At 42.0% G+C, this 14038-nt stretch overlaps 3 protein-coding genes across 9 annotated transcripts in view; all 3 read right to left on the minus strand.

Moving 5' to 3' along the window:
* cpamd8 (C3 and PZP like alpha-2-macroglobulin domain containing 8) overlaps positions 1-2582 on the minus strand; it is a 53534-nt gene extending 50952 nt beyond the window's left edge. For 2 of the 3 annotated variants that reach the window (XR_007963778.1, XM_052074698.1), the window contains exon 1: positions 2087-2582. Coding sequence is in view for 2 of the 3 variants with exons in the window: in XM_052074698.1 (XP_051930658.1) it covers positions 2087-2169 (83 nt within the window). In the remaining variant the exon portion in view is untranslated. The remainder of the gene's footprint in view (positions 1-2086) is intronic. The other variant, XM_052074699.1, reaches the window with a different exon arrangement.
* A 669-nt stretch (positions 2583-3251) lies between these two features.
* Positions 3252-6246, minus strand: sac3d1 (SAC3 domain containing 1). Of its 5 annotated transcripts, XM_052074821.1 has the most exons (5): positions 5875-6127; positions 5062-5474; positions 4534-4632; positions 4350-4446; positions 3252-3920 (listed from the first exon to the last, which is right to left on the minus strand). In XM_052074821.1, exons 1-5 carry the CDS (start codon positions 5972-5974, stop codon positions 3454-3456), a joined length of 1176 nt encoding a protein of 391 aa, XP_051930781.1. In that variant the 5' UTR covers positions 5975-6127; the 3' UTR covers positions 3252-3453. The 5 variants fall into 5 exon arrangements, with proteins under 5 accessions (XP_051930781.1, XP_051930782.1, XP_051930780.1 ...); XM_052074822.1 differs by lacking the exon at positions 5875-6127 and adding an exon at positions 6137-6246 and having other exon boundaries at positions 4350-4632; positions 5062-5471; XM_052074820.1 differs by having other exon boundaries at positions 4350-4632; positions 5062-5471; positions 5875-6126.
* Positions 6247-6858: 612 nt separating this feature from the next.
* Positions 6859-11741, minus strand: haus8 (HAUS augmin like complex subunit 8). The gene is made up of 12 exons (XM_052074818.1): positions 11639-11741; positions 11440-11504; positions 11176-11237; positions 10893-11019; positions 10342-10403; positions 10069-10186; positions 9377-9487; positions 9202-9308; positions 8937-9095; positions 7772-7913; positions 7514-7655; positions 6859-7264 (listed from the first exon to the last, which is right to left on the minus strand). Exons 1-12 carry the CDS (start codon positions 11701-11703, stop codon positions 7138-7140), a joined length of 1287 nt encoding a protein of 428 aa, XP_051930778.1. The 5' UTR covers positions 11704-11741; the 3' UTR covers positions 6859-7137.
* Between the last annotated feature and the right edge of the window lie 2297 nt (positions 11742-14038).

A 14038-nucleotide genomic window follows, 5' to 3' on the forward strand; every position in this document is an offset into this window, starting at 1 on the left:
TCTGGTTTTAAAAAGAAAAAAAAAAAAGACTGCTGCTTTTCATTACAGAGCAGGGATTCAATCGTGTATTACAGAGGTGTCAAAATGAAGGCCCGTGGGCCAGATTTGGCCCGCTACATCATTTTAAGTGGCCCGCGAAATGCAAATCAAAGATGACAACTTCCATGATGCTACAATAAACCAGTGACATATTGTCATTACTCATTACAGAAACGGTAATTATAACGTGGCCCGCGGCAAAAATGAGTTTGACACCCCTGGTGAATTATATCCAAGTATTTTCATATTTGATTGACTGGCAACTAGTCCAGGGTGTACTCCACCTCTCGACCCTCCCCCCAAAAAAGCATGCTTACTTCTTGAAAGACTCTAAATTCCCCTTAAGCATGAACGTGACTGTGAATGGTTGTTTGATTTCTCCCCTTTAAGGGATCCCTGGACTTAAAAGGTTCTTGAATCGCTCCTGTAAGTAGCACGTGCAGTTCTTCATATTTCAATTTAGCCCTAAGTCCCATAAGCCCACTGGCTGCCTTTCCCACCCCTCACCTTCACCTCTACTGAAGCTCACTGAAATTAAGAGTGAGCACACCCTGTTGCATGCCTGAGAGAAGGATCAGGTGGTTGGCATTACAGCGCTGTAGCATTACAGCCAGAGGCAAGTGCAGTTCCTGAGAGCTTGAGAGTGCGAGTCATGAGAAAATCTTCTGGAGGGGATATAAAAAAAAAGTCCAAGAAATTGACTTGTCTGATCTACAATGGGGGGGGGGGGGGGAGCAACCCTCAGATGAGCCCCGCTGGATCAGGTGCTTAAATACGGAGTCACATGGCCTTCTCACTAGAAATGTTTTCATTTCAGATTTCATCGACTCCGAAACTTGTGTTCAAACTCTGAAAAATGTTTGTTTATTCACTGAGAAGAATATCACAAGGTCACACATCAATCCTTCCAGCAAATGAAACTGTGCCGGATTAATGATAACTTGGACCCGACTCATACAGATTTTTTTTAGGTCAATGCAAATTCTGATACTTTAAAAAAATTTAATAAAATTCCAATCACTGATGAATAACTATTTTTTTATTCATATATATATATTTTTAATTCAATATAATTTTAGAATACCACTACATTTAGTGATGGTACCGATACTAGGGACCAGTATCAGGCTGATACTGGCCTTATTTTAAAGTATTGGGTAGTAGAGAATCCTGATACCAGCCATTAATACTGGCAAAAAAATTAATAAAAACATACAAAAAAAATATCTCATCGAGTAGCTACAGTAATTGCCGCAATAGTGTGGCAGTTTGCCACATCAGTGAATCATGATCTGTACCAAAAATAAAGGACTCTGTTCACAAAAGTATTGCCAGCATTGGTTCTCAGTATTGGTGAGTACTCAAATAGGGAATGTGAAGACCGGTATCGGTCTGAAAAACAGGGGATCAAACATTCCTTTTTTTGTCACAAGTTGTAATGTGTTATTGTATTTTTTTAATGATTTTTGCAGATTTTAAGAGCTAATATCAGCTGGGTTTTAATGATAATGATTTTGTCATACAGGGGCAGGACGGTGCACTAGGTACCACACCTGCCTTGTATGAGACCGATTCTTGTTACGAATCTTGGCTGAGTTTGACAATCCTTTCGGGTACTTGGACATTCTCACGCAAGTCCAAAACATGACTGTCAGGACACATATATGGCCAGATCCCTACTGGCGCTCAGGCACCAGCCATTTGTGTCCGATTGAGAAAAGTGCCTTGAGCTATTTTTTTTCTTCATTAGCCAGCATTTGAAGATTGGAATAAACATCCTGTCATCAACCCCGCTACCCACAAGGTTTTGCTATCAGATGGGTATTTAACCGAGTTCTTGCGAGAAGTGCGCCCCTGGCAGTGCAGAGCGCACAAACCCTTCGCCATTTGAACGGGGGGCGTGTTGAATTTTTAGATCCACTTGAATGATATCTCTGAGCTGGATATGCCCCCTCGAGCAGATGCAATCATTATTACTACCAAAGTTGTTGTTTTTTTTTTTGCTATGGAGGACATTTGAAGATTATAAAACATGTAGGCTACTTACCCCTTGTCCTGTGTGGCAGTCGTGTTCAATTTACTCATGAACAAAATCCAGCCGAGAACGCTCAAAGCTGTCAAACGCAACATTTTCGCCGCAAGGAGAGCTTCGGGATGTGGTCTCCTACTTTCGATCCATACACACACACAAAATAAAAATCAATGAATGTGTTCAGCGGTTTTTTTTTCTTTAGAACCCCTTCAGTCTCTTCATTGCTCTCGACGACTCGATTCCAAAGATCATCAGTCGTGCCCTTGTCCCATGTGCCTGATCCTTGGCTTCTTCAGCCACCCCGGGTCCCTTTGCTCAGACTTCGGCATTACAACAAAATTAGCGAGCTTTCTCACACTCCGGTGCACAACTAAAGTCTCAGAAAAGAAGAGAAAATGTAGGGTGGAGAAAAAAAATCAGTCTCAGGTTAGCTTGAAGCTCAGCGAGGGGATCCTCTCTGCTTCACTGCCTGGGACAGACTGAAGCCTTGCACACAGCAAGGGACGGCGCACACGCACACACGAGCATAAACGTCCCATTGCAACTTTTGTGCTCAACACACTTTTTCACACGTGCTTTTATGGGTGGATAGAGCTCACTCCGTGCAAAGAAGCAAAACGGCATTCACTCGAGGAGGTACATATTGACAAAAATGGATTTTAAAAAATTGAACAAAGAAAAACAGATAAATGCTAAAAATGTGTTCAAGTCGTAGTTTCCTTCTTGGTAAGCACAGAACAGCGTGTAAGTTCTATGCTGCCACCAGGTGGAGAGAAAGGGACAGTGCAGTTTTGGAAAGTACTGTAGAACTAAAGTGCAGTGCTACGACGATTTTAGTTTTTTATTTTTCAACTATACACCAAGGGTTCTCAAACTTTTGACTTACAGAGGACATTTTATTACACACACCTCGTTTCAACATACCTAGTTTACGTTTTCACCCCTATAACGTTCATATTTCAAAGTCCCAACTTCACGCAATTCATTTTCAATTTGCCGAGTTTGCTTACGAGTGTAAATGTACAGATTTGTTATATCCCTCGGGGGTACAGTACGTTGTACGTTGTAACAATATTCGACGAGAGAGAGATATTTGTACTTTGTAAATAAAGTCGTAAGGTTACAAAATTAGATCGTCCAATTAGTGCTCCCGTGCCAGACAACGACCAGGTGCAAACAGTTCAATTTGTACAACTTTTATTGAAATTCAAACATAAAGCCTTCTTCTTATTTTTTTTTAAACAAAAAACTCTGACATAAAAATAAGAAAACGGTGCAAAACGATGATGTCATAAGTATGACTTAAACAATGTAAGTATTGTGGTGGCAGTTTAAAAGATTGGCGACAAGCATGATCATTACGTTTTAACAAGCGTGTTTTGTCAAACACAGCCATTTATGATGCTGCTAATCGTGAGCTCCTTTTCCTTCTCCGCCACAATGTTGTGATAAAGAGAGCAGCACAATTTCTCTTGTTCTGGCTCAGCGAAGGAGGCCTTGGAAAACATCACCTGCTCGTCCGCATTGACCTCCACGCCACACGCTTGGCACAACGCGCTGGTCAGACGCTTCTCCAAGGCGAGGAGCTTACACAGCGCATCCAGTGGGAAACGACAGTTCCGGCTGCCGTAACCGTGGCTGTAAATGAGCAGCAGGTCCTTCCGGCTCGCCGTCACGTGACGGTGTAAAGCGCAGGCCTGCAGGAAGCTCAGCCGGTGAGCGGAGCGCAGCAGACGTACCGGGTTACGGTCCAGGAAGGACCGGTTAATGGAGATGGCGAGCATGATGGCGGGGGCGCGACGAAGTGGTGCTGGAAGCTCCATGATGTGCTGCGTGGCTCTATGGGAACCTTGGGGTGGACAAAAATTGTTGGTACACCTCTGTTCATGAAAGAAAAGTTTGAAGAAGAAAACATTTGAAGAGACTTGTGATGCTCATAAGAGGACACACATTGGTTGAGCATGTCATGGTAGTCATTTTTTTTGTCCAGGCCTATTTCACAAATTAAAAAAATAATAATAATTCTGTTGAACTAAAATTTAAACTCAAATTTCAGATTTTCATTGGTTACCGGTAATTTTCATAAAATGTTTAGTTATTATTACTTTTATCAGAATCGGGTTATTTTTGTGACTACTGTGGGTTTATCTTTCATGAACAATTTTGTCCATCTGAGTATCGTTTTGTTTTGTTTTTTGGTATGGGGCAGCTTTGATTTGATCTGATTTATTACTTATTCATCCTGTACGCCCGCCAACAGAAAAATGAAGCAACCCACCTAAGTTGTAGAGCAAACCAAGAGCCTGGAATTCATCCTGGTTGGGATGTGGCCCGGTTTCGTTCGCGTAGCAGTCCAGCAGCCAGCTGAGGTTCTCCTGGAGGTGCGTGTCATTGATGCAGGGATCAAAAAGTTGCAGGGGCTCGTCGCAGAGCCGGTGCGAGGCGTATATGAGGAAGCGCACCATTCGCTCCAAAATGGCCACGCAGTCTGGCCCGTGCGCTCTCTGAATGATCATGTCCTGCTTCACGCTGCGCAGGCGGTCAAAAACAAAGCTATACACCTGCAACGTATATGCAGAATTCATGTTTAGTGTTTATAATGTGTTCAATTCAAGCTGGGCGATATCACCTTAAAAGAGCCAATTTATTCTTCTTTTCAATAAGAATTTTTATTTGTTTTGTTTTATCAATAAAAAATATTTTTTTGTTCACAAAAATAAAATGTAAAAAATTTTGCACAAAAAACAACAACTTTTTGCGTTATTTCCCAAGCACTAACTGGCATCAACTTAAAAAAATAAAATAAAATCACTCGAGTCAGAAGAGTCATTAAATATAGCGACCAAATTGCTCAGTTGGCAATAACGACCATGCTTTTGTGAAACTAGCTGTTCTCTGTTCACAGCCATGATGCTAGTACAGACAGTTCACATCAGCAGAGATGCGTTTGAAACTCTGATAAGACAATGAACAAATAAAAAGCTACCAGCCTCAGTCCAAGGATGCAAATGCGGAGATGCAGCGACCTCATCAATCAGGTAACACACAGTTTTCAGCAACACGGCAGGGGGACGGAGGTCGGCGGAGTTGGCAAAGTCTTTCCCAGCCGCCGGTCTGGAATACTCCTTGACAGCACGCAGGGGGTCCGCTCGGGGTCTACGGTCTTTCTCCGTGCCCACCACCATCTCGAAGCGATGCAGACGATTTTGGGATTCCCGTTTGTGGAGCTCCCGGGCTGGACACATGGTCTGGCAGACGCCCCTGGGAACAGTATTGTCTCCACGCTGCTGAGTTTTGACATTTTCTTTCATCTGGGATTGACTGCGTCCTTGCCCGCGTCCCGGGTTCTGCCATTTTCTGCTCCCCTTGTTGTGGTGCATCATTCCGCAGGGAGGTGCAGCTGCTTGGGGGAAGCACAATGACACAACAATGATCCATCCGTTGTCGATAGCTCTTGTACTCAGAGTGGCAGGAGTTAATTGTGACTGGGGCGTGAGGCGGGCAGCACTCTGAACTTGTCGCCAGTCACATAGAAAAACATTTCACAATGAGAGACGTGACAATGGAGTCTTTAAAAAAAACTAACGAACCTTTCTTTGCAAGTACAGTAAGAACGTGCAAAACGTCACACACGAAGGTCCATGGCGGGTTAGGAAGAATCAAATGTGAGGCAAACGTGCTAAGCACCAAACCATCAATGTGTTTCGTACAGTTACATATTCACAAAGCATCAGTGTCAGGCGAGTTATATTCCTTTCAGGATATGACATTTTGCAACCAATTATCAGCAAGGTGCGTTTTACCTGCGTTGGTCATCATGTGTTTAACTAGCTCCGTGTGAATGACAGCATTATATCCGCGTTGAACATTAAAACACTGAGAGACGTGTTTCGTAGCTTCCATTATACCAGCACTTATCACGACTAGCGAAAATCAAGCTTGTAAGAGACCAAACTTGTACTTCGAATGCCTCACAGTATATAGCCGCGCCAAGTATTCAAATATGTAGTGAGTGACACCCCAATTTAATGACATTGTATTGAAAAAAATACAGTAGTAACTCACTGGTGAGGTGGGGGCACCGTCGCCTTTCATTGGCACTTGATTACAAGCACTTCTTCTACGTTCTTCACCGGCGTAAACAGCAAACACTTGAAGGCGCACACTGCCACCTATCGAACAATCTACCTCATCACTACCCACTGCATTTAAAATGCGACGGCCCACATTTAAAAAATATTTTGCATTTTGTCAGCATCATTTAAGTATTAAGGCTTATATCACGACTCTCTTTAATACTTTTTATAGTGACCCTTTTTACGTCGGTCACTATTTGTAAAACACGCAGAACAACGTTTGTAGAAATGAATACACAAAACTTTAGGGAGGAACGATGGCCAAAGATTTTATTTTGTATGTTTAAAATATGATATAAATATTTTCAGAGGTAAATGCTTTTGTTCTTGATTTTTATAAAAGTGGGTCACGACTGCGTGACAATAGGACATGGTCCCCAGAGTGACAACAGTTGAGAAACACGGGTGGAGACGAGCGGTCATCAACGTGATACCCGCGGGCACCAAGTGGCCCCCTCTAAGGACCATGAGCAGCCCGCAGACATGTTCTAAAAATAGCTCACCATTGACAGAACATTACCATTTTTAGGTTAATGTTGTACAACTGATCAAGAGCAAATGTGAACACTAAAGATACATAAAAAAGAAATAGTGTTGCAAAGTGATATTGATCTGCTTTCATTCACTATTTCTTGCAACAAAGCTCCAAAGTTGAATTTTGCCATTTACCCTTTTATTGCAGGGGTGACACACATGGATACCAAGTTGCCTGCAAGGACCACGCGTTGTGCATGGGCCTGGTCTAAAATAAATCCTGACATCATAACCCGGATTAATTATGAGAAATCATTAACATGATCAGAGTCTCCACATCACAAATGTATCCACATTACAAAATTAAAAGGTAACTTGAGGAAATGTATTTATTTATTTCAAAAGAGAGCATCAAACTGGTAGTGGGAAGTGAATGTAGATTCTCTTCCCACGCTGTCACCGTTTTGGGCAGTATAGTTCCAGGACCCTGGCAGAGCCCATTTTCTCCTCCTCCTCAGCCTGCTGTACTAAGACGCTGCGACGGGAATGCAGCGATGCCAACTCCAGCAGTTCGGAAAGCAATCTGAAATATTGGGGAAAACAAAGCGGGTAAAACCTGGACATTAAACAAAAGATTAGAATAATTCTGTACACCCCGGTTGTGCACTGTGAGGTCGACGCGCTAACCACTGGACCACCAGGCCGCCTCCTTACCCATAAATATCTCCCCTAAAAAAAATTTCAAGCCCCAGCGTGAACGCGGTGTATTTAACTACGGTGCGATGAAATCCCATGAGCCCCAACCTCATGAGTCTTTGGCTTGAGTACCCACCCAGGCAACTGCTGAAGCATGTCTTTCGAGTCCCTCTTGATTCCTTGAAGGGACTCCAGAGCGACACGGTTGTCCTCGTGATCTCCCTCTGTTAAGTCTTTCAGAAGCACCTCGCTTTCTTTCAAACAAGCCTCTGCTTTACCTAGAGGGGGGAGGGCAGTTATGTGTTTTTACATTCACCGGTGTTTCTATTTCTCCAGCTGCCCAGCTTTTCACATAGGCATGGAAGAATAAAAATAATAATAATAAGTCACTGACCGAGAAATTCCCCCCCGTCGCCGGCAATGTGGAAGTTCATGACCGGCAGCACGTGCCGGGTGGTGTCGACAGCTGAGGCCAAAGTCCTGTATGACTCTGTGAAGGGTTTGACAGCTTCTGACGCAGGAGTCAAATCAGAAATCTGATGGGACGAATCGGATAAGGACTATTAGACACTGACAGCATTGTTTTAAGATCAATTTGTAAGCGATGAAATATTGTTATGTGCTCCTTCCAGACTAAAGAGCAATTACATTCTCAAAACACTGGTGATATTTGTTGCATTATTGTAACCGTCTCTCCAAAAATGTGATTAATTTGAGGATGCATTCCAGAGTCTATATTGACACTGTATGTCTGCACCCGTGCTCTGAAATTAAAACGCAAATACCTCGTTAGTTTGACATGTACCTCATCAAGCAAGTTCTGAAGGAAAATAACAATCCGGATCTTTTGAACCGGGTGAGTTGCAGCCAGGAGAGATGGAAAAAAAACGCAGGATAACGGCCCTCAAAGACCTGTGCATTACGGCGTACCTCAATCAGAAGGACTAAGAATCCTTTCAGCATAAAATTATAAAAATGGTATAAAGTATTTATAATATCGGCAATGGTATTTGTTTTCAAAATAAAGTCCTGCGTTTAGATTTTGACTTATGAGGTCGGCACAATAAATGTTGTCAAAATTACATTACAGTAGATTTTCTTTTAATCAATTTACCTTTCATAAAAGACCATACAATCCATTCCGAAATAAATTTCAACCAAAATTTTGATGTCTTTGAAACTGCGCCACAAGAGAATCTTGTTTGCTGCTCTACATAATGTGAATTTAAGAAATATAAATAGTTCACTGTACAGAAAAAGAAACACTTGTTTTGTATATTTTATTGCTTAATAAAACCCTGGCTTCGGGCGTCCGGGATTAACCTTCAGAAAATTGCTCCTCAAAAGAAGTTTTGATGAGCAAAACTGCGCGGGAAAAAAGAAAAATAAACATTTCAATCGTTGTAAATAATGTTGACATTTTCCTTTTTTTTTTAAACTGCAGATAGAGATTACCATGCATCCATCATCCAAACCGCCAAAAGTTGGGAAACAGTGACGCAAACTACTCATTCACACAGTTAAAATTGATTTTTCGTTTAATTTTTACATTTTCTGACCTGCAAGTCCAGAAGCTCATTGGCCAGCCTCCGCTTCTCCATGAGGAGGTACTGCCGCTTCTTTTCCATCACCTCGCTGTGCAGCGCCGCTTCCTCCTCCATCATGTGCAGCAGCCTCGCCTCCGCCTCAGGCTTCAGCTTGGCCATGTTATGAGCCATCTAAAGTCAAACAATCACTCAAAATAGTGCCACATTTTGACCCCCGGAAAAAAAAACACTCAAAAGCACAAACTCAAGGATGACAGTCAGCCTGTCAGGATCTCACCTTGGCAGTGAGAAAAGCCAAAGGCCACGCTTGCATCTCGATGCACTTTTTGTCGTCGTCTTCTTGGCTCCTCTTAGTCTCTTCAGAATTTTGGTGCACTGTTTTACCTGAAAGAGTGACCATAACACCATTTTAGGACAGTTTCATTTGTAAGAACACGGGCTACTCGGTTTACCTCCAATGGCTGAAATATCAAAATCAGGACGGAAGTTGTGTCCGTCAGAGAAGGTGGACTGCAGGACCGTGTTTTGTAAGACTGAAGATTCATCCCGCTGTGTCGCCTTGGCTGAAAGTAAATCAGAGTATCCCTTTGTTCTTTCCATTTTCACTTGGTAATCAAAACCGAAACAAAAGTGACCGTTTTTCATCTAATACAAAAAAGAAAAGAGATCCAATTTTGTTTATTTCAATTTTAGGCTTAGATTTTTTTTATCGAAAAGAATGGCACAGGTTTTAATTTGATTTTAATTATTCCGAATATATGCCAGTATATTGCATAAGTAACCTATTGTTGTATTATAAGTCATAAGCTACAAAGTTTAGCACAAGAAGACATGTTCTTTTTTTTTAACTTACCGTAATCAAACTCCTTTTTTACATTTAAACTGAAAACAACCCAGGAATGTGGGTCTCAGTGACCCAAATTAGTGGGTAAATCCAATTTTGACCCAAAGTTTGACTCTGTCTTTTCAAATTGTATCATTCCTGGATCAAATGTGGCTCACAGATCATTTGATGAATCGCGGTTGCGGTCTGCTATTTTTTATAAATTTCTTTTTCTTTGTTTTTTTAGCTGCCGATTGAAAATAAAAAACAACTGATACACAGATGCGATCTTAATGAAATCTGTTTGTACACATTACGTACTTGTTCCATGAGCTGGCGGGACCATGGAGCATTGCGCAGGGGCGCATTTCGCACGGATGGGTTTAGGCGACAAGAACTTTTGTTGTAAACTCCCGGAATCGTTGTTGTGGGAGTTACTCTGTGGAAGAAAAACGATTCATGGGGATGTAATAATAACTACCGAGTTTTAACAAACAGCTTGGCTCTACATTATCATCATTATGAAAAACTATTGTGCCTGTTTGAAATCGTCACATTGTGTATTAAACAAAAAAAAGTAATCCATTGTATTACCTTTGAAAGAGATGATTTCTCAGCAGCTTGCATGTACCGAGATGGGACAATCTTCCCATTTGCTAAATAAGAAAAATTGCAACAATGTTAGATCTAGCGAGCCATCTGAGAAAATCCCTTTAAAGTAACAGTTAGCATGCCTGTAGGTGTTTTTGTAATTGGGACTTACGCGATAGAGTATATGTTAAGTAATAGCTGTAAAATTATCATCATGCAGGCAAATGCCAATTACATTTGAATTTACTGCACCTGGACTTCAGTGAACTAGTTGCTAGCATATTTCTGAGGTTTGGGAGTTTCTCAAGGTACTCAGGCTTTCTCCCAGATTCCAAAAACAGGTCATTTGGTTTAATGTAGACTCAAAATTGACCAGAGGTGTGAATGTGAGCATAAATGGTCATATACTGAATGTGCCCTACGATTGGCTTCCAACCAGACCAGGGTGTTGAATGCATTTCGCCTGAAGTCATTTAGGGTCCAGCTCAGACAGTATTCATTAAAGGAAAAAAAGGGGGTGTGGTGAGAGGAACATGAGAAGAATTAATACATACATATTCCCAAAGCTGCAGGGCCCATGGAGCATCGCACAGGGTTGCCTACTTTTACTTTGGAAGTGCTGGGTTTAGGCGAGGAGGGTCTCTGTGGTAAACTCACAGAATCACTGTTAAGCGAGTTACTCTGTGTGGGGAAGAGATGGGAATGTGACAATAAGTTCAATGAGATCATTGTATATTACTTTTTTTTCTTTAAAAAAAAGGTGAAAAGGACTGAAGAAAGGATGTCAAAATCACACATCGGATTGGACAGAAATTTAAGGCCATATCACCCACCTACCTCTGAAATAGACTTTTTCTCAGCAGCCTGCACGCATCGAGATTGGATAGTAACTCCTTTTGCTAAATAATAAGAACATCAATGTAAACATTGACAATTGTAGCAGACTTGTAGAAAGGAAAAATCATATTGCAGTCTCATTTGAAACGATGTGTGTGCGGCATCCAGCAAATTGCGGAATATCATGCCATATCACGGTTAGTAAGCAAAAGCACCTACAGTATCATTAAATTTCCATCCACACATATTTTACCCAACACCTACATTTGGAAGCGGTGGCAGTGGGCTTCTTCGCAGTTGCACTCTTGTTGGTTTTAGGGCCAATCCCACTTTTTTAAAATAGAAAACAGATCGATAGTCAGGTTGCGATTACGTTATGTAACGACTAACTGCGAAAATGTTATGTATGAACTCTTCATTTTCAAAACCCGAAACAAAAACGAAAGGAGAAACACAACAATACCTTTTCGCATTTGCGACGGTACTTTTACCGCCGCTTGTTTCTTGCGTCGCTTTTCCGGAGGCCATGTTTGTTGTTCAAGTTTCGGAGGAACCCGCCCTGAACGTCAAATATATACGTCGGTGGGAAACAAGGAGCAGCGAATGGGTTCCGCTACTCCCTTCGATATCGCTGACTAGTTCGTGTATAGTAGTTTGTTTTTATCTAGCACAAGCGGGCAGTTTGGATTCGTGTACATTGTTCAGAGTATCATAGGCACCCGTTGTACGTTTTTAAAAAACTTGATTGAAATACCACTTTGGTTCACACCTAACTGTGACTCCCAATGTTCAACATTGCATTACAAACCACCAATTCCCCAATTTAATTTTCAATTTCAATTAAATTACTGAGAGTAGCCCAGTGGTCTTACAGTGCAGAGGTAGCAGGTTCAATTCCAGCTCCGGCCTCCCTGTGTGGAGTTTGCATGTTCTCCCCGGGCCAGTGTGGGTTTTCTCGGGTTTTTTCCCCACAGGCCCCCAGGGAGAACTTGCAAACTCCGCACAGGAAGGCCGGAGCCGGAATCAAACCCAGGACCTTTGCACTCTGAGGTCAATGCGCTAACCACTAGACCACCGGGCCTCCTCCTTTCTTTCTTCTAAATTTTGATTCTCTCCTCTTTCATCTCAAACTGCTTCAAACAAAGCGTGTGACGGAAAAGTGGTTAGGACTGCACGACTGTTTAACTTAACTGTTTTGTTAAGCACTTTGTTACAGCTGCCGTTGTTGTGAAAGCGCCATATAAATCAGCATGTATTGTATTGTAAACTATAGTTACTGTACTTTTTGCCCCACCTTATAGTACAGTATATTTCATATGAGCGCACACACTCATATCTTCCTACTTATGCTGCTGACAAGTGAATTACACATTTTCATTTCCATTCACAACCTCCATGGACATATTCAGCTTAGCAATTGCCACTAGATGGCTGTAAGAGTCCGTGTTCACAATTCATCTAAACAGTTTGGTGACATGTCACATTGCTTCAAAGAGGGTGTTGCTTCACAATTGCTGCTTAATCATGTATTTTTTTTTCAGAGAGTTAGTCTCAATCAGTCGAGCATTTAATTCCTCACTCCATATGTGTGGAGATCGAATTAGCCATTTCTCCACCCTCATACACAGTAAGCTTTCATGGAAATTTGTATGTGCACGAGTCTTAAGGAACAAGGCGGGTTCCGATTCCCGCCTGTCTGAGCTGCTGTGGGACAACACGCGAGACAATGGCAAGGTAGAGGGTGTGGGGCGGGAGGGGTCTGGAGGAAAAAGATACTTAAAGCTCTTCCACTGACTTGAACAAAGTGTAATTGCAACCAGAAGTTAAGAATAGTCCCATAGGAACAGTTCCTCTCCTTCCCTGGTGGTTTCCTTTCTGAACTCGGACTGTAAATTTCCCCAGTGTGGGACAAATAAAGGATATCTTATCTTATCTTATCTTATGTGTGGGAAGACTCTAATGTATGACGTGATGACGATGTGTGATGAATCACGCTATAGCCGAGGCTCTTGGACCGGATTCATCCTGACCTTTCAGAACTTAATGAATTTTAATGATAAAGGTTGACCATTTGTGTAAAGGTCGAGTCATCTCTCACCACCAGGCAATGTCACCACGGCCCATTTCTGCTTTGAGGCAGGCAACAAGCACAGTCAATTGATAGAGGCAAATATTTTATATTCTGGGACATATTGTAGATTGAATTTGAATATGTAAACAGAGATGGGTTGCTTTCTTCATGATCTTGTGTATAAGGACACATAGCAACCCGAGAGAGAGGTTGAGGAGATGGTGTTGAGGATTTACTGAAAGGCAACTGTGTCAGGAGACACGAGTGCACTGAAAGAAAGTCCTTGTCTGGGGCCCCCCCCCCCCCACCCAAAGCCTTCTCCGAAAAAACACACTTTAAACTGCTGGGTCAAAAGTAACCCAAAACGGGTGAGATATTATTCATATTTGACGCATTGGTTTGAGGATCTTGACTCATCATGTTGGGTCAAGATTTTGATTCAACAAGGGGTAAAAACTACCCATAATAACGAGTTAAAGCTACCAAAAATTGGGTTACTGTGTTATTTGTATAGCTGTAGCTTTAAAAAAAAAATCCCAATTTCATTATCAACATTTTCTACGAAGAAAAGACAACGTTCGTCCGTCAGTGGGTCACAACAGGAAGTCATTCACATGATAAGTTTGACATAATTTTTACACTGGATTTTATTTGGTTCCCATTTAGCGAGAGATCAACAGGCGGATCGGTGCAGCGTCTGCTGTGATGCGGACGTTGTATCGGTCTGTCGTGGTGAAGAAGGAGCTGAGCCAAAGGGCGAAGCTCTCAATTTACCAGTCGATCTACGTTCCA

This window comes from Hippocampus zosterae, chromosome 8 (assembly GCF_025434085.1).
Source record: "Hippocampus zosterae strain Florida chromosome 8, ASM2543408v3, whole genome shotgun sequence".
NCBI lineage: Eukaryota > Metazoa > Chordata > Actinopteri > Syngnathiformes > Syngnathidae > Hippocampus > Hippocampus zosterae.

Coding starts and splice junctions, on each gene's coding strand:
- sac3d1 (XM_052074819.1), bottom strand. CDS start 5,974: ATGGAAGCTACGAAACACGTCTCTCAGTGTTTTAATGTTCAACGCGGA. Junction 4,633..5,061: donor ATTTGCATCCTTGGACTGAG/GCTGGTAGCTTT, acceptor TATACGTTGCAG/GTGTATAGCTTTGTTTTTGA. Junction 3,921..4,349: donor TGGTTTGCTCTACAACTTAG/GTGGGTTGCTTC, acceptor GTCCACCCCAAG/GTTCCCATAGAGCCACGCAG.
- haus8 (XM_052074818.1), bottom strand. CDS start 11,703: ATGGCCTCCGGAAAAGCGACGCAAGAAACAAGCGGCGGTAAAAGTACC. Junction 11,238..11,439: donor CACTGCCACCGCTTCCAAAT/GTAGGTGTTGGG, acceptor CTTATTATTTAG/CAAAAGGAGTTACTATCCAA. Junction 7,265..7,513: donor ATGCTTCAGCAGTTGCCTGG/GTGGGTACTCAA, acceptor CCAATATTTCAG/ATTGCTTTCCGAACTGCTGG.